General features: G+C 47.9%; 1 protein-coding gene across 2 annotated transcripts in view; it reads left to right on the top strand.

The window, feature by feature from the left end:
• Positions 1 to 22,269, top strand: part of LOC147666222 (cullin-9-like) — a 326,973-nt gene that overhangs the window by 245,286 nt on the left and 59,418 nt on the right. For both annotated transcript variants that reach the window (XM_086949198.1, XM_086949199.1), the window contains exons 21-23: positions 9,116 to 9,295; positions 10,993 to 11,108; positions 11,877 to 12,059. In XM_086949198.1, the coding sequence (XP_086805324.1) occupies positions 9,116 to 9,295; positions 10,993 to 11,108; positions 11,877 to 12,059 (479 nt within the window). The remainder of the gene's footprint in view (positions 1 to 9,115; positions 9,296 to 10,992; positions 11,109 to 11,876; positions 12,060 to 22,269) is intronic.

Below are 22,269 nucleotides of genomic sequence, written 5' to 3'. Positions count from 1 at the left end.
ACAAGATCCTGAGTAAGATTCTTGCCAACAGACTGCTGGGGCACATGACTAGCCTTGTTCATAAGGACCAATGCGGTTTTATCCCGACGCGCAACACTACCCACAATATTCGCAGACTTACGAGACTGATGGGGGCGGACTGGCCGGACGCCGTCTCTCCATTTGTCCTTTCTATTGACATAGAGAAGGCCTTCGACAGCCTTGAATGGGGGTACTTGTTTGAAGTGATGCGACGCTTCGGGCTGGGGGACGGATACATAAACTGGACCAAGGTCCTGTATACTGATGCGGTAGCGAGAGTCCGAGTGGGCGCTCTGATCTCGAGGCAATACCCGGTCAGGCGTGGCACCAGACAGGGGTGTTCCCTATCTCCGCTCCTGTTTGCCCTGGCGATGGAACCCTTCGCTGTGGAAGCCAGGCTGGGCCGCCACTACGTCGGTTTACCTTTCAGGGGCGAGCCGCATTACATTTCTTTATACGCAGATGATCTGCTGATGTTTTTGGCTGACGCGGGCCCCGAGCTGGAGGGGGCACGGCGGTTACTGGGGCGGTTCGGCCGGCTATCAGGCCTGAGGGTCAACTGGCCTAAATCCTGCTTACTCCCCCTGAGGTCGGGGGAACCATGTCCACTCACCGCGCAAGTACTCCGGTGGGAACCGCGCTGTCTGCATTATCTGGGAGTCTATGTCTATCATACCCCGGCTGATTTGCTGGAAGGTAACATCACCCGCTGTATTACTACCCTGCGGGGGAACATGGACTTCTGGTCTACCCTGCCGCTATCCCTGGCTGGTAGGATCTCCCTGCTCAAGATGGTGGCCCTGCCCAGATTATTGTATTATTTCAGGACGCTCCCGGTGTGGGTCCCGAGTTCTATTTTCAAGCGCCTGAGATCTCTGGTCATAGCGTTCCTATGGGGCACGGGACGGAGGCGCATAGCGCTCGACACTCTGCTGCGCCCCAAGGATGAAGGAGGGTTGGCGGTACCTGATTTTGAGGGATATTATCTGGCCGCGCAGCTGCAGATTTTTACTCAGGAGGTCGCGAAAGTATATAGAGGCCCTGAGGACGCGAGAGCGGAAGGCACCCCGCGACATGTGCTGGCGTACATCACGCTACACCAGAAACTCCGGCTAGGAGATTTGACGGTCGAGGAGCAGACATTCCGGCTCTGCTGGAACCGGGCCCGTAAGCGGGCGGGAGTCCGCCTTATGTATGCCCCTGAAATCCCGTTGGGAATGGTTACGGCCCTCCCACATGGAGGAGACTGGTCGCGCTTGTTGGGTTGGGAGGAGGCGGGGATACAAATGTTGGGTGATCTGTATGAGGATGGGGTACTACTGCCGTTTCAGGAATTGCAGGAGCGGTTCGACCTACCGAGGGGCGACTATCTGTTGCACGCAGCGGTCACGGGCGCTATGCAAGCTCATTGGGGGGAAGGGTTGCAGGAGCCGGGCACCTCCATGGCATGTCAATACACGATGATGGCTGCGGGGACCTTTAAGGCTGTCACCTGCTTGTACTCCAGGATGCAGAGGGAGGCCTTACAGCCTCTGACGGCTCTGAAGGCCAAGTGGGAGTTGGACCTCCAATTAGAGATCCCTGACACGACCTGGGGCCAGCTACTGAGGCGGGCACGGAAGAGCTCGAGAAATGCCAGGTTTCAGTTAATCCACTTCTACATCATACACAGGGCATACCTCACACCGGGGAAAATACAACAATACTTTGGGATAGAAAACGCTGCTTGCCCCAGATGCAATACGGTTGGGGCGGACCTAGGTCACATGTTATGGGATTGCCCCTCTCTGGGAGACTACTGGCAGGAAGTGGGGCGAGCCCTCAACAGTGCAACAGACAGGGACATCCAATACACGAAAGCGGTGGGCATCCTCCATTGGTTCCCGCACACGCCTAGAAACAAGACTACCAGCAAATTTATAGACTTGGGGCTCATTCTAGCTAAGCGGGAGATAACGAGGAATTGGAAATCGAGAGTGGGGCCCGCGTATAAGAGATGGTATGGGGAATGCCTGAGGTGGGCGGCGTGTGAAAGCACCTTGAGGTACCAGATGGCCTGGAGGACGAATGATGAGAGGCTCTGGAGAGGGCAACTGCGTGGGAAATGATGGTGCAGGCGCTCCGTGACATAGATGATGAGGAGCAGGAGGGCGAGGAGGAGCGGGATGTGGCAGACCCTGTCAACATACCGGGGGGCACACCTTAGCGAATGTATGTACTCCCTGCATCACAACAGACGTTCTTACAACGATGAAACAGCGCAGCGCGACCACGGGGGAGGGAGGGAAGGAAGCTGGAATTGGCGGGCTGTTGGGGGAACGAAATTATGGGGCGGGGGAGGGGTGAAAACCAAAAAAGCAACCCAGCAATACCTAAGTGCCACTTGTATCGGACAATGTGAGAAGGTATGAGAAACACTCATGGACGGAGGCTAACCGTACCCGAGGAAGGGGAGGACCTCCCGGACAAGAACACAATGAACAGTGCTATTTCTTGTACACAGAATAATTATAATTTTGATTGTCTTGTCTGTACAATTATATTGGTGATGCAATAAAAATGATGTTAAAAAAAAAAAAATTGGGAGACCAGTCTCCAGGGGTTGAGACAAGCACTGGTCAAGGTCCAAAGCAGCACCGACAGTGCACCAGCAGCTGCACCGGGGTGGCCAGGTGCAGGGTGTTAATAGAGCATCAGGTGCCCAATGCAAGTCAGTGGAGAAAGGCCAAATCGGAAAAGGGCTGCAAGCTCAGTCCAGGTGGCCGTCTGGGGGAACCCAAAAGCTGGGGAGGTAAGTTGCGATGTTCCGGGACGTAGGGACACCTTTGGCCCAGGGTTGACGGGTACAGGGGTGCCTTTTGGTGTCGGAAATGACTTAACGGGGCAGGTCATGGTTGAGAGAGTCTCTGTGCAGAGACTGCAGGTGATGTCGAGGAGTCCAGGAGGGGTCAGCCAACAGTGGACTCGAGCTCTGGAGTGCTGGAAAACCTTGTTGGTGCTGGTGGGCCTCTTCAACGCGGGCCGGAGGTGTCCGGTTTCACAGTTCTTCAGGTCACAGAGGCCTTGCTTGAACGTTGTTGTTTCACAACAGTTCCACTGTTCGCTGAAGGTCTTGATCTCTTTTGGAGGCAGGCTGTCCTCACAAGGTTTTAGAGGTTGCTGTACTGTAGGACCAGTCAACTTTGGTGCAGTGTTCGTCGAGGGCTGCAGGCAGACCGCTGGGGCTGTGGCCAAGTCAGGTACTTACTGCAGTTTTATCTGCTTTTGCGGCTCTGTGTGTCCGGTCCTCCTTGGGTCGTCCGGAACGGAAGATCAGGGCTCAGGGGGGCTACCTAAATACCACATTTAGGGGCATTTTAACGGAGTGCTTGGTAGTAGCCGATGGGCTACATACCTTAAGGGTGACTGCACCCTCTAAATGCTCACCCCATTGGGGGGCGGCATATCCTTGATCCTGGTTGACTAGTATCCTTCAATTCAAGATGGAGGGAAGTGAAACGGGGGTCTACTTCAGTTCTGAGCACCCAAGGGGTGGCACCGGCTGGGAGTGAACACACCTCCTGTCCTCACTATTTTTCCCACCTCTCTTGCCACCAAAAAGTGGAGCATGGAGAGTGAACGGGCAGCTCCACTAGCCGGAGTTGCCAGTGGTCGCATAACCGAGAACGGGAAGCCTTTGAGGCTCGCCGTCCTACTATTCTGTACCTGCAGGGGGAGGTGTGCAGCACCGCCACCCAGAGCAGGCTTGGTTTCTGACTCACAAGTGCACGAGGCTCTCACCTCAAAAGTTCTGCAACATGTCTAGAGGTGGCAGGCCAGTGGGGATCAGTCAGGCCCACACTAGTGGGTTAGTAGGTTTCAGGGGACCCCCTACGGGGTCCTCTGTGTGCAATATTTAATACATCTGACACTGGAATCAGTGCCGGTTTATTACAATCAGATGTTTGGTACCAAACATCCCATAATTCAGTGAAGCCATCTGTTAGTCGAATAACCAATTTCCACGGGAGCAAAGAAGAATCCCCACACCTCCAGGACACAGAAGCAAGAATGTGAAATGTACACACTCCTGTCTACTGTCCCCTAAAAGTATGAGGGAATTTACCCAAGGAGTGTCCACCACTCTCCTCATACGAGGGGGTCGTCAGGGTACAGCAGGAATCTCAGGTGGTTGTCCAGGCTAGGAAACAAAATAAGTTATTCACGTAATAATCCCCTTGTTACACTGACCTCAATACAGGATACATTGACATGCGTGATATTCCAGGTATGCTTACCCCAACTGCAGGTCGGGCGGACTTTATCGAAGAGTTCAAGTAAAGGGAAGCAGGATACTCAGTAACAGGGCAGGAGGGGTAGAACTCTCGAAGGACATACACACCAGACACAACCAAAACAATAATGGGAGTGAGGAGCACCGACCGGCTGTCTAGGGCTGAAACAGCGGAGCAGCACACACACACGAGGAGAGACACCCGGCCCTAAAAGAAGGCAAGGGCGGAGCGCTCACTCTCAAAGGAGTCTCTAAGCAACAAAAAATGAGGGGTAAGTACAAGCCACACAGAAGGAGCAATGAAAATGAATCGAGCAGAAAACGCCCGCAAAATGCGTGAGAAAAGGCAGGGTAGTCGCTAGAGATTACTCGCGCAAAAACAGAGAAATGCCGAAGACCGGCAGAAACATTCTCACAGTGTACCAGGCTTGCGGGATGCTGCAGGACAAGGGGACAGCTGAATGCAGGCAGAGAAATATCCAGGAACACACGGAGGGATCCGTAGGACGCCACGGAGGACGCGAGCAAACAACCAGGAAGTGAAGAGGGGGCGTGGTACCGGAACAGTAAGCCAAGCAACGGCTACGTTCTGCCGCGCCTCTTTACTCAGTTTAGGGAGCATCCACAAAGGCTTTAGTGATTATTTAGTTTAGGGATATGGGCTAAAAGATCACATTGCCTGCAATCTCGCATGTCAAGGTGTCTAACTCCTAACACCATCATTGAGCAGGGAAACTCGTAATGAGGAGTGTCCAGCTCATGTACTCACTGTGGCTTCCCTGTTTACTTACAATATTCAGGAATCGACATGGATATTGCAGGGGCATATCTGCTCAGGCAGATATTCCCTCACAGGAGATATAGTACACCTTGCCTTCGAACTACAAGACCTGCTATAGGGGTGACTTATCCATATCCCAAGCTGTGTCTATGGGCATGGCACACAGAGATGTGTGCTATGTGACTCTTCAGTATGGTGTGCCCCAAGGCTCGCAGTCCGCAATGGCAGAGTGCATAGCCTTGGTGAGGGGACCCTAGGGTGGCACAATTTGTGCTGCCGTCCTTGGAGTCTCTCTTCAGTGCTAAAGCCCTAGGTACCATGGATACCGTGCACTAGGGATTTACAAGGGCCACTGAAGTTGTGCCAATTGAGAAACAAAAGGTACTGTTTAGGGAAAGAGCTCTGGAACAGTGGACCTGGTTGGCAGGGACCCTGTGCACTGCTAGTCGAAGTTGCATCATTTTCTAGTCATAATGTGAGGGCTAACCATGTCCCAAAGAGTCACTTTCCTACATATGCTTAAAGATTTTGCTGCAAAAATGGCCAAGGGCTTTGTTACTTTTCTAGCTCGCAGTGGGTGGCACTAAACTAATCCTAAGCTCAACAAGCACTGGCATAGACAATAGGTCTTGCCTTTGGGACCTTATAAGTGTTTAGTTATCCAGCACAAAATCCTTGGTCAAACGACATCAAGTTTTGCATGGCTAAACACTTATAAGGTCCCAAAGGTGAGACCTATTGGCTATGCCATTGCTTGTTTTGAGTGAGTGGCTCGTGCAGGTATGCCACTGTGAGGTAGAGGTGCTGCAAGTGCTTTTACAGGAGCCCCTGCAACATTGCGCCTCTTCAAATTGTTTCTTAGGTCGGGTGTAATACTTCTAGCCCCTATTCCCGTCTTCTCGCACCCAATGCATCCTTAAATGTCCCTGCCCTCCAGTGATACTTTACCTGTCACTGGTGGTGGTGGTGGTGGTGGTGGACGTGATGGTGGTGGTGGACGTGATGGTGGTGGACGTGATGGTGGTGGTGGACGTGATGGTGGAGGTGGACGTGATGGTGGAGGTGGACGTGATGGTGGAGGTGGACGTGATGGTGGAGGTGGACGTGATGGTGATGGTGGAGGTGGACGTGATGGTGATGGTGGAGGTGGACGTGATGGTGATGGTGGAGGTGGACGTGATGGTGATGGTGGAGGTGGACGTGATGGTGATGGTGGAGGTGGACGTGATGGTGATGGTGGAGGTGGACGTGATGGTGATGGTGGACGTGATGGTGGTGGTGGACGTGATGGTGGTGGTGGACGTGATGCTGGTGGTGGACGTGATGCTGGTGGTGGACGTGATGCTGGTGGTGGACGTGATGCTGGTGGTGGACGTGATGCTGGTGGTGGACGTGATGCTGGTGGTGGACGTGATGCTGGTGGTGGACGTGATGCTGGTGGTGGACGTGATGCTGGTGGTGGACGTGATGCTGGTGGTGGGCGTGATGCTGGTGGTGGACGTGATGGCGTGGTGGAAGTGGTGTTGGACGTGGTGGTGGTGGACGTGGTGGAGGTGGACGTGGTGGAGGTGGACGTGGTGGTGGTGGACGTGGTGGTGGTGGACGTGGTGGTGGTGGATGTGGTGGTGGTGGATGTGGTGGTGGTGGATGTGGTGGTGGTGGACCTGGTGGTGGTGGACGTGGTGGTGGTGGTGGACATGGTGGTGGTTGACGTGGTGGTGGTGGTGGTGATGGACGTGGTGGTGGTGGTGTTGGTGGACGTGGTGGTGGATGAGTATTGGGTAGGAGGGTGCTGGCAGAATGCGAAAGGAGAGGAGGATCTCGAAGGAGGCATATGGGAGAGAAGAAGGAGTCTGAATATTAGATACAAAAAATGGTGAGTAGATAGAACACTTTACAGATTTAACGGGGTGATCCCTTCTTTTAGCGCATGTTAATGTTCCTTAGCACCCCATTTTTAGTAAACAGGGGGACCATGGGGAGAGTAATTGATTAATCACCCATGATGATCACGTGCGGAAGCCGGTGTTGTTCGAGTTGCGGCGTTGGTTTACCAATGTGTGATTCTGGGCAAATTAGTTAATCTCCCGTGCCTTCTAAAAGGCAATGTGTTCCTGTGTCAATGTGCTCTTGTGTAATGTAACTCGGTGTCTTGTAAAGGTCTCTACTACTCTTGAGTTCAGGTTGCGCTGTATGCATTTGCTAAACAAACAGCCAGCAGACCTTGTAGAGCAAGAGCCTATTATATCCGTTCATGTAGGGCGGCGGCTAGGGTGCCTGACTCCGAAGCACAGGGTTCACGGTTCGATCCCTGGCTCTGGTCGCAGGTTACCCACCACCATGTGACTCTGGGCAATAGCTTGCTTAATCTTCCAGAGGGCCCCCAGCGCCGGGACACCTCCGTAGGAGGTAGCTGTGCGCTTTACTAATGCTGGCATTTTATTTATTTACATCAATGAGGGCTCTGTATAGCCCAGTACTGCATTTAAAATTTAAAGCGCATTAAAGCGCAATGCTCCATTAATAAAAAAAACACGTTGTGCCTGCAGTGAGAGTGGCTCACAAAGAAAAGAAAAAAAGTGCTTAGCAGCTAATTAAGAGACACTGTCTCCCGCCGCAATTAAAAGATCCAATCCCGGTGGGCAGGGGCAAAAGTGGACAGGGTGGTAACCAGGAGGGACTATAAAGCGTCCTGGACGATCGTAACACCCGGTTTTGCATAATTGGTGAACCAAAATGACGCGCACCAATGCAAAACACGGGTGGAGCAGAAAGTGAGCTACTGGAATCGTATCGATTCCAAGAAGCCCTCGCATGGCGAATGTGCGCTGCTTATGCCAGGCTAGACCTAAAAACTGTGCTAGAAAAACCTACATGAGAGGTGAGCAGATTTAGAGTGTTAGTGGTGTTGTAGAGTGTTCCATATAATAGAGCTGTTCTTCACCTACAATTTGGCAACTACCCTGAGTTCCCTACTTCCTTTTTTTTTTGCATAATTTATGCAGCATTCCAAGCCTGAAAAGGCTTGGAAAGCCGCATACACATATATTCACACTCGTGTCCTAAAAGATACAATTAAAATATTGATATGGTTACGAATTAGAATTAAAAGAAAACTTTAATTTGTGAATGGTAGTGTGTTAACTCCATAATCCGGTACGTGCACAACAGTCGTGGAAAACGTACCTCGCACTCCAAACGCAGTGCTCATGATCCTTTATTTTTAATACGTTTAATCTTTGTTCAATGAATTGCTTTGAAGGTATAGATAAAACATAAAATGTATTTTCATTGGAAACTCTGATTTATCCATAACCATATGCGCACACACTCCCACACACCCCCTCCCTTCTTTTACACTTGTACCAAGGGTTGCTCTCCTATTTAGTCTTGGCTGTCCCAGAAACAGTACTGGATATGGCTCTGGTTGAAAATGCCCGGGCCCCCCTTATTGAGGGTCTGCATTTGTCCTGCTCCTCTGTACTGCTGCTGCAATATCTGACTGCACTGTCATTATAATAGTTCTCGAGCTCGTGATGCAAAGCTTTTCTTCAATTATTTTCTTCAGCAGGCTGCCATTCCCACCTGCCCGCTACCCCCCCAGAAATGCATGTTGATGATGCCCTTGTGTGCCTTGTTGATAGTCTCCAAACTTTCCTTTTAGAATGAGTTATTTGTTATTAATGTGTCATCCTAAGGAGCGTTGTAGCTTTATAGTTAGTCTGTCAACCTGCATGTCAATGTCCTGGTAGTACAGTACAGAAATGTTCCTGTGAAGTCGGTCCTTTCTGTCAGCGCTGTATTCTCGTGGCTTGAAGCAAGAATCTTTTTTTAACAGATGACTGACAGTATACCAGATGTACCACTTCTTTTGTGTTTGTTTATTGGATGCATTTTTATATTCTGATTATTTTCTCTATCAAAATATACAAATTATTAGAAAATAGAAGTGTGTCCCCTGATTGATGGAGAAAATGTCCATCTGTCGGACTTGTATCTACCAGTAGTCTCACTGTTTGTTCTCTCTCTCTCTTTTTCAGATGCCAGTGGCAAGAGCCCTCTGTCTTGGCTTCTTAATGATTACCTGGAGAACTCTGAGAAGTGCCGACAGGCCAAGTGCAGAGCCACCAAATTTAACTCCAGAGTGCGGCAGCTGAGCCATCTGCTGGTCCACGTGGACATCAGCAACGTGGAGGAGTTGAGGCCGCCCACCAAAGCAGGTCATGTTCATGATGGGAATCCTTGGGTGGACAGACATGGCACATGGGAGGGGGCTAAAGTGTCATTAAAATAGCAACAGAACATATATATGTTATTGTGCTTTAGATGCACATGCTTGTGTATTCATGCCGTTGAGTGCTCAGATACAAAATTATGATTGTAATCTGATTTTAAAGAGCCTGCTGGCATAGGTGGACATTAACCTAGGTGGTGTCTAGAAGGCTCCCATAAAATATCTGCAAAGAATTCCACTTTGCCTCCCGCTCTCTTGAAAATTATTTTTCTGCCATCAGGTCCAGTCTTGGCACTCAGTCCTGAGTTTACGGGAAATCTTGAGGAGTTTGTTTTGTGCCGCGAATGGCAAGTGCTACATTGATCGTGGCGTCCTGAGACTCAAGTGATTCTGCGCCATGAAACATGTCCTTAGGTTATAAACTTGGAACTATAACTTCCCTTGGATAGACGAGAACAAAGTTTAGAATTTCTGTCTGCCACCATCAACCAAGGAATCACCACGAGGACAGTGCAATCTGAGCCAGAATACTTTAGACCTGGAGGTGGAAACACTCGGTCTTGTGCGCCATGTCATCTGAGTGGAAAACCAGCTCCGAGAATGCAGAAGCTGCTGATCCATGACTGTTTTCGAAAGAGTTTGCGGCCTGGGGCTTTGAGCTTGATCTTTAGTGTGAGTCCCAGAGGATATGTCAAAGACAGAGGGTCACGTCTTCTAAAATTGCTCAGAACAGCTGTAAATCGTACAGTTGAGTTGCCATAAGCCGTCTTATCAGCCAACATTTAAGGATCCCACTCAGTCATAAACTCTCGTTATCGGTCAGATGCTTATCCTCTGATAAAACATGGGTTTTAGCTTGAATTCCAAACTCCAGGATCGGAAGACCAGAGAGATTCACTCTGACACCAACCATTCGTATCAGAAGATCCAAAATGGAAAAAAAAAAATTGACCAACAAGTCTGGTTTCAACAAAATAAAACTGGTGTGCTCTCTTTAACCTTGAAAAGTCTTCCATATAGTGTTGAAGAGAACCCTTTATCCAATACTCTGAGAGAAATGTTGCAATAACACCCATTCCGAAAACTGGAACCAGGCCAGAGCACTATTTTCCAGAACAGATGCTCTCATTGGTGCCAAAACCTTAATCACAATGTCTGTCGTGGATGCCTTAAAGGACTCCTAAAAAATATTGTTTCTAGATATCACCAAGATACTGAAAGGTAGATTGACCTAGATTTTTCTCTAAAACGTCCCTGTCCCTAGTGGGGATCACACCTCCCAAGGTTGCAAGAAGCCCATCAAGACCTAGCCATGCAGCCATCTCTCTGAATTAGTGTATCATTTCACTTGGTTCAGGATGGACAAGGTTTTCTTTCCCTCAGCAGAGGTCAGCATTAGTTATTATTCTAATACTCCGAGATTGATAAGGAACTAATAAAAGCAATTCAGGGTGCATGGGAGACTAGCTGAGGGCAAGAGTCAGGTGCACACTTGTCTTGTTGACAGAAGTGTGCTATAATTTCTGATCTAGCCCCTGGGGAGTTTGTTTACTTTGTTTTGTGAATTTGGCATGCTGAATTTACTACACTGACCAGTAACAGCATTTCTCTCAGTGGCTCTTCGCCCTCTTGGTTTTTAATTAACGTGTGCATGCTGAGTATATTTTTGTTTTGATTTTTCAGAAGAGAAGAATAGTAAAGCTGCAGAAATTGGCATTGGGGCAGTAAATGTGCAGACTAACAAATCCAGCAGCATATCGGGAGTCACGCAGTGCTGGCAGGGCGTAGTTCAGGAGCAGGTAATCTACTGGTCTATGAGCGCCGTGAAGGCTACTACAATATTTTGTATTTCCCACTTGTAGAAAAGGTTTTGTGTATTCTATTGAAGTTGGCAGCTCTTCTCATCTGCCATGCCCTCATAGTGTCCACTCTGTGCTTTGTATGTTTTACTCCTTTTTCTGCCTCTCTTATCGACAGATGCCCGCTCCAAGGGTCCCCCACACATTTCTTTCACTCCTGCTCCTTTCCCTGTATTGCCACATCCAGTATTTGCTCCTCAGGGGCAGAGTCGATTCACCATTACAGTAAGGCGTGCACAGACGACTTGCACATACTCAGGCACAGTGCCTGTGTGTATCCCTCACACCAGGACAGACGAAAGGTTTGAGCGATGAGGCACTGGCCTCTCGAGTTATAGGACTGCTTTGAATACAGCCCTGGCCTCGAGTTATAAGGCTGCTTTGAATGCAGCCCCGGCCTCGAGTTAAGGACTGCTTTAGTACAGCCTTGGCCTTAAGTTATAGGACTACTTTGAGTGCAGCCCCTGTATTCACTGTGTTGTTGATGGGCGTGTGTTTTGTGGAAGGCATGGATGGCACTGGATGGGTTGGCGACCTGAGTATGGCGACTACTTGGTTAGATAATGAGCACGTTTTTCTGCCTTGGTGTTGTGGTCTGCATTTCCCATGTTCAGAACTTTACATAAAATAAGTCCATAGGTTGTGTAACAAACGTTTATGTCTGACAAATATTGATATTGCAGAAAAAAACCCTGCCTGTTCTTTTAGGTAAAGAAGTTCTTGGAGTCAGCTTGGGATGCAACAGATTTTGTGGAACGATATCGGAATGTTTATCTACGTCTGAAGAAAGCAATGGAAGAGCTTTTTGGACAGCAAGCTGCATTTATGCTGGCACTCCGTAACGGCTTCTCTGGGGCACTGCTGCAGCTTTCCTTCTCGACCGCCATGAATGTGAGTTCACAAATACCTGCAAATAATGCTGCCTTTGTTGATAGGTTATATTATTCTTGGTCCTACATTTGAAGTCCATTCCATGGCTTATACTTTTATCTCTTTTTTTTTAGTTAAAAAAAATAACGTTTATTTAAGAAAATGAAAAAATACAATAAAGAGCATCAATACAATATGATATGCAACATATGATAATACTAAAATAGATATCCCCAGCATCTAAAAGAGGGAAATAGAGGGGAGAGGAATATATAAAGTTATGAAACAAGTCTGGTTATTTATCAGATCAACAACAATGTTTTTCTATTAAACATGTATAAACGTTTCTTAACCTCTTCGCCGCTAATGACAAGGGTAACTCGTCATGGACTTTCCATTGATTTCAATGGAAAGTGAATGAGTACAGGAATGATGCCTTAGCAGTAAAGGGGTTAAAAACAGAAAACGGAATGTCACGGAGGTTTAGAAACTTCTTGGTCCAGAGCATCACGTGCATGAGAAAGTTCTGCATGAAAATCTAAAAACTGTGTAACTGGAGACCATAAATGTAGACACTGGATATACATAATTTGTGTCCAATCTATGGTTATGACAAACTTCATACCACCAAGCCTGGAAGGAAAGGTCAGATAGGTTCTTCCAATTTCTAGTAATTTGTTGAAACGCTACTTCCAACAGTAAATCTAAAATCTGCATATTTATGTGACAATCAGACCAATCATCGGATAGAGAGCCCAAGAATATGTTGGTAATTGAGTAGGATATGTTAGAACTAAATATAAGGGTATTTAGCTCCCAAATGCGTTTCCAGAAGGCATTAACATAAGGACAGGTAAAAACAAAAGTTTTAAGTCAGCATCGGTAGAGGAACATGACCAACTGGTATTACGCATATCAGCATTCATTTTATAAAAGGACATGGGGGAAAAAAAGTAATCTATTATAGATAAAGAAAAGAGTCTGTGTGGCATTGGCTGCTCTGGAGAATTTTCTCATCTTAAGCCAAATTTTGTTCCATAAGTTAGTGGACCAATTAACATCTAATACCTGTTCCCAAGCCGTTTCCACTTTAATGTTATCTCTAGAAGTCTGTATGAAGGAGGCATTGGGACATATGCTCAGAAAGGTACGAGTGATATTGGTATTCATAGGAGTGCGACTAGCCTGATCCATAGCTATATTTAAAGCGCTGTAAAGCAATTGGTAGTTAATATAAAATGAAAGAGGGAAATTAAAAATAGATCTAGCACGAAGGAAAGACATGACCGTATCATTTTGAATCAGTTGATTGACCCATAGCAAACATCTGTCTCCATGACTTTTAGTAGATGGGCTTACCCTTAACCGGTATTCGGTTGTTGTGCCATATGGTGGAATGTAGGAGTGACTCTGTAACAGTGGATTTTTCTAATAAAAGAGTGTCTGTGTGTTTGACAATAGGAGTAGATAACTTTTGGGGTTTACGAGTGAAAAACAAGTATTCTTTAAAGGAGAAGGAGGTGAGTTATGAGTGTTCAAGTTTAACCCAAAGAGCGGAGTCAGGTGAGGGTTCTGATAACCAATGAGAGGACTGGCAAAATGTGAAAGCTTTATGATCGGTAGGACAGTCAGGAAAATTAACACCACCTTCCAATCTTGGATGTATGAGTCTTGAGAGGGACACACAGGCCTTCCAAAGAAAAGCTGATAAAAAGGAGTTACTTTAAAAAAAAAAAGATTTTGAGGTATGGCAACTGGAATGTTAGAAATAGTAAAAAGAACAACCGGGGATAACATCATCTTAATCGGTCTAATCTCCCCCATTAAGGGAGATATAGAGAGTGCCATTTGTCTATCAGATTAGATATTTTTAAAGAACATTTACCTAAATGTATGGAAATTGACGATTTGATTGATGTGGAGAAATATATACCCAGATATTTTATATGTTGGGAGTTCCATTGTAAATTGGTTATTTTAAAATCATCCTTAAAAGTGAATTTAGTCATAGGTAAAATTTCGCATTTATCATTGTTAAGTTTATATCTTGATACAGAAGAATAAGCATTTGCCTCGTGTATAAAAGAAGAAAGGGAGGACTATGGTTTCAAGAGAAATAGTAAAATGTCATCCGCATAAGCTGACAATTTAATATGCGTCTTTTCAGAAACAAATCCAAAAATAGATGAGTTTTGGTGGATTCTAGATAAAAAAGGTTCTCAAGCTAGAATGAACAAAAAGGGGGATAAAGGACATCCTTGTCTAACAGCTCTGCTCAAATTAAAATATGAGGAGCTAAGACCATTTGCAGAAATAGACGCCTGAGGATTTGAATATAGTAGAGGAAATAAATTATCAATTTTTAGGACCAAAACCAAACCATTTAAGCCTTTTCTGCGTCCAAAGCAATAACAGGTTAGAGACTCAGAAGTGTGAGAGGCCTTGTAAAGTATGTCAAAGAATAAGTGTTTATTGTATGTCAGGAAGCGACCTTTAACAAAACCAGATTGTACCTTACCTAAAAGATCAGGTAGAAATTATTCCAATCTTAAAGCCAAGGACTTTAAAAACATTTTGTAATCAATATTTACTAATGAAATTGGTCTATAATTCTTACAGAAACGTGGATCTTTATCGGGTATGAGGCAAATCAAGGTTTCCAAAAAGGAGCCGGATGAGGTTTCCTGCTTGTGAAAAGGAAATAAGAGGCTGGTGTAATTTGGGGAAGAGTAGTTGAGAAAAGAACAAAAAAAAATCAACACTAAATCCATCTGAGCCTGGGGTCTTACCCTTTTTAAGTGTGAGTAGTGCACCTTGTAATTCTTTCAATGAAATAATCTGTAAATAACCAACGGCTGCATCATCATTTTCTTAAGATACAAGTTTAACATGCAGAGATTTATGGCACAGTGTAATAACACCTTTGCGTTTACCATCACCTGGAGAGAAGAAAACATTCCCAACCCAATCTCTCTTTACTTTCATAGATTCAGATTCTGTAAGATGTGACGCCTGAATCATTGCTATATCTACCTTTAACTTAGATAAGTGTGTTAAAACACGTTGTCTCTTGATTGGTGAATTCAAACCTCAAACATTCCAATAGACAATATTCAATGGCATAGATTAACTAATGGAAAAGCTACTTGAGATAAACCAGACATATTAAGTATTTGATACAGAAAAAAACACAACATTATGTAAATATAAAGGACAAGTGTAACGCTGAATATTATAAAAAAGAAGAAAAAGAGTATCTGAAATGGATAGAAAAGACTAGTTAGATAAAGAGATGTGGAATAAAGTAAAAGTTTAATAGAAGAACTTGAGAAGGATAGATAGAAAGGGGAAAAGAAGACAAGGGAAAAAAGAGGTAAAGATATGGGAAGAGAGACATACCTAAAAATATGAAACACGAATGGGGGGAGGGGTGGGCTGAAACCACATGGAACAAGTGGCACGTCCAAATTCAACGGAACGGAGGGCGAGTGAAGGACTGCACCACATATGACGAGACAACGGCGGGAAACAGATATCAACATCTGTAAAGGGAGAAGATAAAGAAAATTGTTATAAAGAAGCTAAGCTGAAACATGCTAAAAGCATACTAAAATGCATCGTAGCACAACATTAAACTGAACAGTCACAGAATATAGTTGAATTTGAATTTAAAATACTTGTAAAGCGCTACATTCACCATGCGGTTTCTTGGCACTATGGAGGCTAAAATAGCAGAGGAGAGGCAGTAGGTGCTGGTGCAAATAAAGAAAAATATGAGGACAATTTACAGAGGGAAGGCCTGATTGAATAGGAAAGTTTTGAGGTCTTTACGGAAAAGAGGGTAGTGCTTGGCCAACCGTAGGTGGTCGGGTGAGGGAGTTCCAAAAAGAGGGTGCCAAAAAAGAGAAGTTGGCCCCTCCCCGCTTTTTGCGCTTGTAGCGGGGTACCTGCAGAAGTGATTGAAATGATGAACAAAGCTCTCTAGCGGGGATATACTCCCTTATCAAAGAGGCAATGAAAGCGGGAGCTGAGCCCTGGCGCACCTGGAAGAACATACAACCTGTTTTGAAAAGGGATCGCTCCCTGACAGGCAGCCAGTGGAGCGCCTTCAATAAAGGGGTTGAGTGGTGAGAGCGGGAAAGGCCGTACACTAATCGGGCCGCCTGGTTTTGGACCAGTTGGAGCTTCCGTAGGCTGTACGCCGGAATGCCGTTGTACAGGGCATTAGCGTAATCCAGCCGGGAGATCACCAAGGCGGACATGATCAGTTTAAGTGCCAGGGGAGAAAAGAAGCGAGAAACAGCGCGAATAGTGAGAAGAGTAAGAAAGCAGGAAGAAACAACAGAGCTAATTTGTGAGTGGAGGGTAATATGATTGTTAATTTTGAGGCCTAAGGTCTTGACTGAGGGAGAGGGAGTGGGAGGGGGACCAAAGGAAGAAGGCCAAAATAAAGAGTTCCTGGGACTGGAAGAACCACCCGTGAGAACCAACTCAGTTTTATCCGGGTTCAACTTCAGATGGTTGTGGTTCATCCAGTCCCTAATAAAAATCATAGTAGTCTGAAAGTTGGAAATAGAATGGAAAGAAGAAGATAGATTAAAGATGAGCTGGAGGTCATCCGCATAGTTATAAACGGTGACCTCCAGCTGCTGGAGCGCAAAGATTAGGGGGTAGATATAAAGATTGAACAAAAGAGGAGAGAGAGAAGAACCCTGGGGAACACCACATGTGACCTTAAGTGGGGTGGCCGAGAAATCCCCCAACCGGACCGCCTGGGTGCGGTCCCTCAGGAAGGACGATAGCCAGACCAAGGCCGAGCCCCCGATTCCCGCCGCTCTGACACGTGAAAGCAAGATGGAATGGTCCACCGTGTCAAAAGCGGCGGAGAGATCGAGGAGCACCAAGGCCTGGTGTTTGTTTTGGTCCATGCCCTCCCTGAGGTTGTCCAGGACCGACACCACGACGGACTCGGTAGAGTGCCTAGGCCGGAAGCCTGCCTGGCGAGACGCTAGGCCCCCATTCACTTCTACATGGGCGCTGAGTACCGATGTTACGTGGCGCTCAAGCACCTTGCCCAAATAGGGCAACAGTGAAATAGGGCGATAATTAACTGGGGCGGAAGGATCCGCACCAGGCTTCTTCAGGATAGGCACTATTGTGGCAGATTTAAGTGCTGGGATCACAACCCCCTGGGCGAGGGAACTGTTAAGAAAAGTAATCGGGGGCTTAGTGCAGACAGAGTAAATCTGTTGGAGAATACGGGCCAGGCAAATGTCCGCCGGGGAGCCCGACTTTACTTTAGGAAGTATTGCCAAGAACACTTCTTTGGTGAGAGGGGGGATCGAAGAAAGACAGCACTGGGCAGTCGGGGGAAGGGGTTCAACAAAAGTAAGGGAGGGGAGTGGAATATTGGCTTTGATGTTAATAATTTTTTCCAAAAAATAAGAATTCAAAGAGTCACATAAGGACTGGGTAGGGGGAGGTTTAAGTGTAGCCCTGTCAGAGAAGGCCAGGTCGTGAATAATTGTGAAAATCTCCCTGGGTTTATTCTCCGCCACCAAAATTTTTGCAGAGAAGTAGGCAGTTTTGGCACCTAGTATGGCTCGTTTATAGTCACCTAATAGTATGGTGTAGTGGGTTTTCAGTAAAGGACAATAGTCCCTTCTCCATTGCCTCTCAGCCCGCCGAAGGGTCAGCTTTTTTGCCTTCAGATCTTCACTGAACCACCGATTTGACTCCTTAGGCCGTCTAGTTGAAATCCGACGTAGGGGGGCTACCGAGTCACAGCCTCCAGCAAGCCAGGTGTTAATGGAAGTGGCTTGAGATGAGGAAGATAAGCCCGCCAGGTTAGGTGAAGAGTTCAGGAGGGAAGAAGATAACAGAGGGAGGTCGACACGGTTCCAATTCCGCGCCCAGGTGTTTTTAGCAAGCGGGACCTTTGCTACAGGGTTAAGGTGGAGGGAGAAGGAGATTAGAGCGTGATCTGACCAGGGACATGGGGACACGGACATAGAAGAAACGGAAATATTAAGAGACCAAACCTGGTCTAGCACATGTCCGTGTATGTGCGTGGGGACTTGTATGTGAGAAACAAAATTCAGGGATTGAAGTGATTCTGTAAACTGCTTAGAGGAAGTGCACTCAAGGGGGTCCGTGGGCCAATAATTAAAGTCCCCTAACACTAGGACTGAGGCATAATTGACCGCCAAGGTGGCCAATAAGTCCTGAAGGGCTGTCATGAACAGGTGTGAGAACTGAGGCGGACGATACATTAATAAACAAGTGAGCGGGGGAGAAAAAGTAAGAGAGCAGACCACAAGATGCTCAGTGGGAGTAATAAGAGGGGAAGGAAGAAGTTGGAAATTATACTCTGACCGGGCAATGAAAGCCACGCCGCCCCCTGTCTTGCCCGCCGGGCGGTCTGCGCGGAGAGCCACATAGGAGGGTGGGAGAGCAGCCAGAAGTGAAGGCAAAGAGGACTCACAGAACCAGGTTTCGGTTAAAAATAGCATGTCAGGCTTATGAGAGTCGAGCAGCACAAACAGCTCCTGATGGTGTCTAACCGCTGACCTGGTGTTGAGCAGGATAATAGACAAAGGAGGGGAAGAAGATAAGGAGCCAGAATCAGGAAAAAACTGCGTCGAGGGGATCAAGTGAGAGGTAGGGAAATGGGGAGATGGAGGAGCGAGGCCAAGAGAGGAAATGTGGCTAATTCACCATAACAGTTACCAACACTAAACATTATGAAATGGTGAGGCTTATGAAAGATCCATGGCCTCTGTTTTGCAAGAGTTTATGAAGCACTACAATCTGAGTGGATTCTCGTAAGTTGTTGTTCTGTTCTTGTAGGTGACTTTAAAGAGGCAGGGATGGAAAAGTCTGTAGCGGGCACCTAAAGAACGAAGATCAGGGCTTATGTTGAGAAATTCTTTAAGTCTATTGCTGTGGCTTTGGCGTAATCTTGTGAAAAGAATAGAGTTGAGCCAGACTTGACAGCTGCAAGGACCTTTAGTAAGTCTGTATATTCGAGGAAGTATATTATAACTCCTCTCGGTCTTCGTGAGGTCGATACGTTCGATACTTGACGGGCAAGCCTGTGAGCACGCTGGATATTAAGTGTAGTATCCTCTGACATATGAAGTTGCTTAGGAAGAAAGGACTTAAAGAAGAGGAGAGGGTCCGAGCCCTCAGTTCCTTTTGTAACCCATAAATACATAGGTTATTCCTCCTATTGCGATTCTCAAGGTTTTCAACCTGTTTTTGGAGTATGTAAACCTGGGATTGAAGTGTATTGACTTAAGTGTCAATGGTACCAAAAAAAGATAGACTGTGTTCAACTGCTGTGAGTCTTTCATCCATCTGAGACCAGTTATTAGTGAGAAACTACAACTTGGTGTTTGTTTCTTCCTTGAAGGGTCGGAGGGCCCATATCTCTTCCAACAGCAGCTCCCAGGAAACCGGGGAAGAAGATTTTGGTGGAGAGGGCGGATCCTTTTTCAAGCGTTCTGTAATGGCTTCTTCTGCTAAAGGAATAGAGTTTGACGATACAGGCCCCTTGGGTAAAGACAATAAAGAGTCTTCCATCTTGGAGAATTCTGTAAAAAAAAATGGAATTCTTGATAAAAGATTGTGTGGATTGCGTTTTTTTAATCTTCCTGTGTAAGATAATGAGGAGGAAAATGTATATGTTATGGGAGATATATCAAAGCCAACAAAAACGGCGAGATAATATGTGCACTGGCAAATAGAGAAAGTGACTAAGCAAAGAAGATCCAGTGAATAAAGACGTATGTAGATCAAAAATTATGGGAATATTAGATCATCACAGAAATAATTATGCCAATGAGGCAGTGAAGAAGAAAAATAAGGATAAATATCCAGAAGACTTGCAGTGGAAGGTGATCACAAAAGGGCCAACAAAAACGGCGAGATAATATGTGCACTGGCAAATAGAGAAAGTGACTAAGCAAAGAAGATCCACTGAATAAAGACGTATGTAGATCAAAAATTATGGGAATATTAGATCATCACAGAAATAATTATGCCAATGAGTCAGTGAAGAAGAAAAACAAGGATAAATATCCAGAAGACTTGCAGTGGAAGGTGATCACAAAAGGGCTGTATCTGAAAGAGACACGTTAGTGATAGATTCCTTACCTTAGAATATCCCCAAGCGTCAGACTGGATCCGGAATTTTTTTGCGTAGCAGTACCAATGCGCGTCGGTAGGCGTCGTCCGCGGCCGTCTTCGGTGTCGTGGGCGCCGTGATGATATTGTCGGAGTACTTAGACGCCGCCTCCGCGCGCTGACGTCAGTCCTTTTTTTTCCGTGCCAGCAAGAGCAGATCCCGAAAAAGTTGTACCCTAGTCAATTTTTGGCTAACTTTTTACGATCCTTTTGCTCTACTTTCGAAGTCTCTCGACTCTGACCATGCCGGTAGGGATGCCCGGGTTCAAGCCCTGCGCCGACTGCAACTGACTGATGTCGGTTACCGACCCCCATCGCCGGTGCCTGCACTGTCTAGGCCTGGACCACGACGACAAGTCCTGCTCCGACTGCCGGGCCCTGACGTCTAAAGCTAGATGGGAGCAGTCCCGTAAGCGACTCGAGCTTCGGCAGTCCGCCCTGCGCCGCTCGAGATCCCGGTCCGAAAGGAGGTCGAGGGACCGGTCGCGGGGCCGGAGTCACCACAGTTCCGGGAGTCGTCATTGGTCTTCGGGCTCGAAGTATTCAGGTGAGAGACACAAGAAGTCGAAGAGGCACCATCGCTCTTCTGACTCCCCCGACGCTCGCACGATGCGGCAGGGGGTTCGAGCGACACCGCCCACGCGGCTCCGCCGGAGCCGCAGGCGTCGCAGCCTGCTCCATACCCGCAGCGGGCTGGGTGCTTCGGCTCCGGCGCCGTCGGGTGCTCCGTCGGCGACTTCGATCCCGGCGCCGCAGGGCCCCACTGGATCCGGCTCTGGATCCGGGTCGCCGCCGGTCGACCTCACGACCTCGCCAGCTCCGGCCCTAAGGGTGTGGCCCCGGTGCCTTCCCAGGACGACGCCGTCCCTGGTCCTACCCTCGATTCAGGTCCGGCACCGCTCTCAACGCCGTCTGGAGATTTCTATTTCTATGACCCTGCCCCATCCTTTGAGCCTCAGTACCAGGTGAGGACCCTCTGGCACGTGAGTATCAGTCTTCTGCAGACTGGACAGGAGAGCTTGGGGAGGCCAGTGGTCTGGACACTGCGCCCGACACTGGTTTTGTCTCCCCTCCTAGCGTGGCTACGGAGGAGGGGGCTGCTTATAGCGTGGTGCTGATGGGGGCGGCCAAGGCCTTGGGCCTTGAGCTCCCCGTCGTGGCTGTGAGGACTCACTGAGGTCCTTAAACCGCAGTCAAGCTCGTCCGAGCCTCTGCTGCCGTTTAATAAGGCCTTATCAGACGTTCTTCTGGGCACTTGATCCAAGCCCGCTACAGGTCAGCCTGTGTATAGGAACGTGGCCAGGCGCCACCGCCCGGCTCCGGGCGACCCTTGCTTTCTGTATACCCACCCCACTCCCGAGAGCCTGGTTATCCAGGCCTCTAATTCCCAGACCGCATTCCCAGAGGCTCCCCCCGATCGGGAATCCAAGAGGTACAAGCAATACAGAAAGAATGTTTTCAGTCAATACCGCATGCCTCTTGGGCCGCTACACCCACTCTCTGTGGGATACGGTTGCGGACGTGCTGCCAGAATGCCTGGTGGAGGTCCGGGCTAAACTCGGCCAAGCCCTTGTGGAGGGTCGAGATGCAGCGTGTTATTCCATCCGGTGTGGGCTGGACACTACTGACTCACTGGGCAGAGCGATGGCAACGACGGTGGCGATTCATCGCCACGCCTGGTTGAGGTCCGCTCACTTCTCGGCTGATGTCCAAACACACTTATAGACATACCGTTCGATGGCCGTCGCCTCTTTGGTGACAAGGCAGACCATGCGCTTGAGCGCTTTAAGGACTCCAGGGCTACGGCCAAGTCCTTGGGCCTCTCGGCCCCGCGCCAGCAAACGGCTGCCTTTTGCCCCTTTCGAGGCCAAGAAAGGGGCGCCCCCACACGTCCTGCCAGCCACGGGCCGCAGACTACCGTCCAGCGCGGTGGCGGACGTGGAAACCGCCGTGGCGTCGGTCGGGGACAACGGCGAGGCCAGTCCACACCTGCCCCTGCAGCATCCGCCTCAAAACCTTCCAAGTCCGAGCTTTCAGTCCCATG

The sequence above is a fragment of the Lissotriton vulgaris genome, unplaced genomic scaffold (assembly GCF_964263255.1).
Source record: "Lissotriton vulgaris unplaced genomic scaffold, aLisVul1.2 SCAFFOLD_1876, whole genome shotgun sequence".
NCBI classification, from domain to species: domain Eukaryota; kingdom Metazoa; phylum Chordata; class Amphibia; order Caudata; family Salamandridae; genus Lissotriton; species Lissotriton vulgaris.
This window is presented reverse-complemented; position numbering and strand designations above follow the sequence as displayed.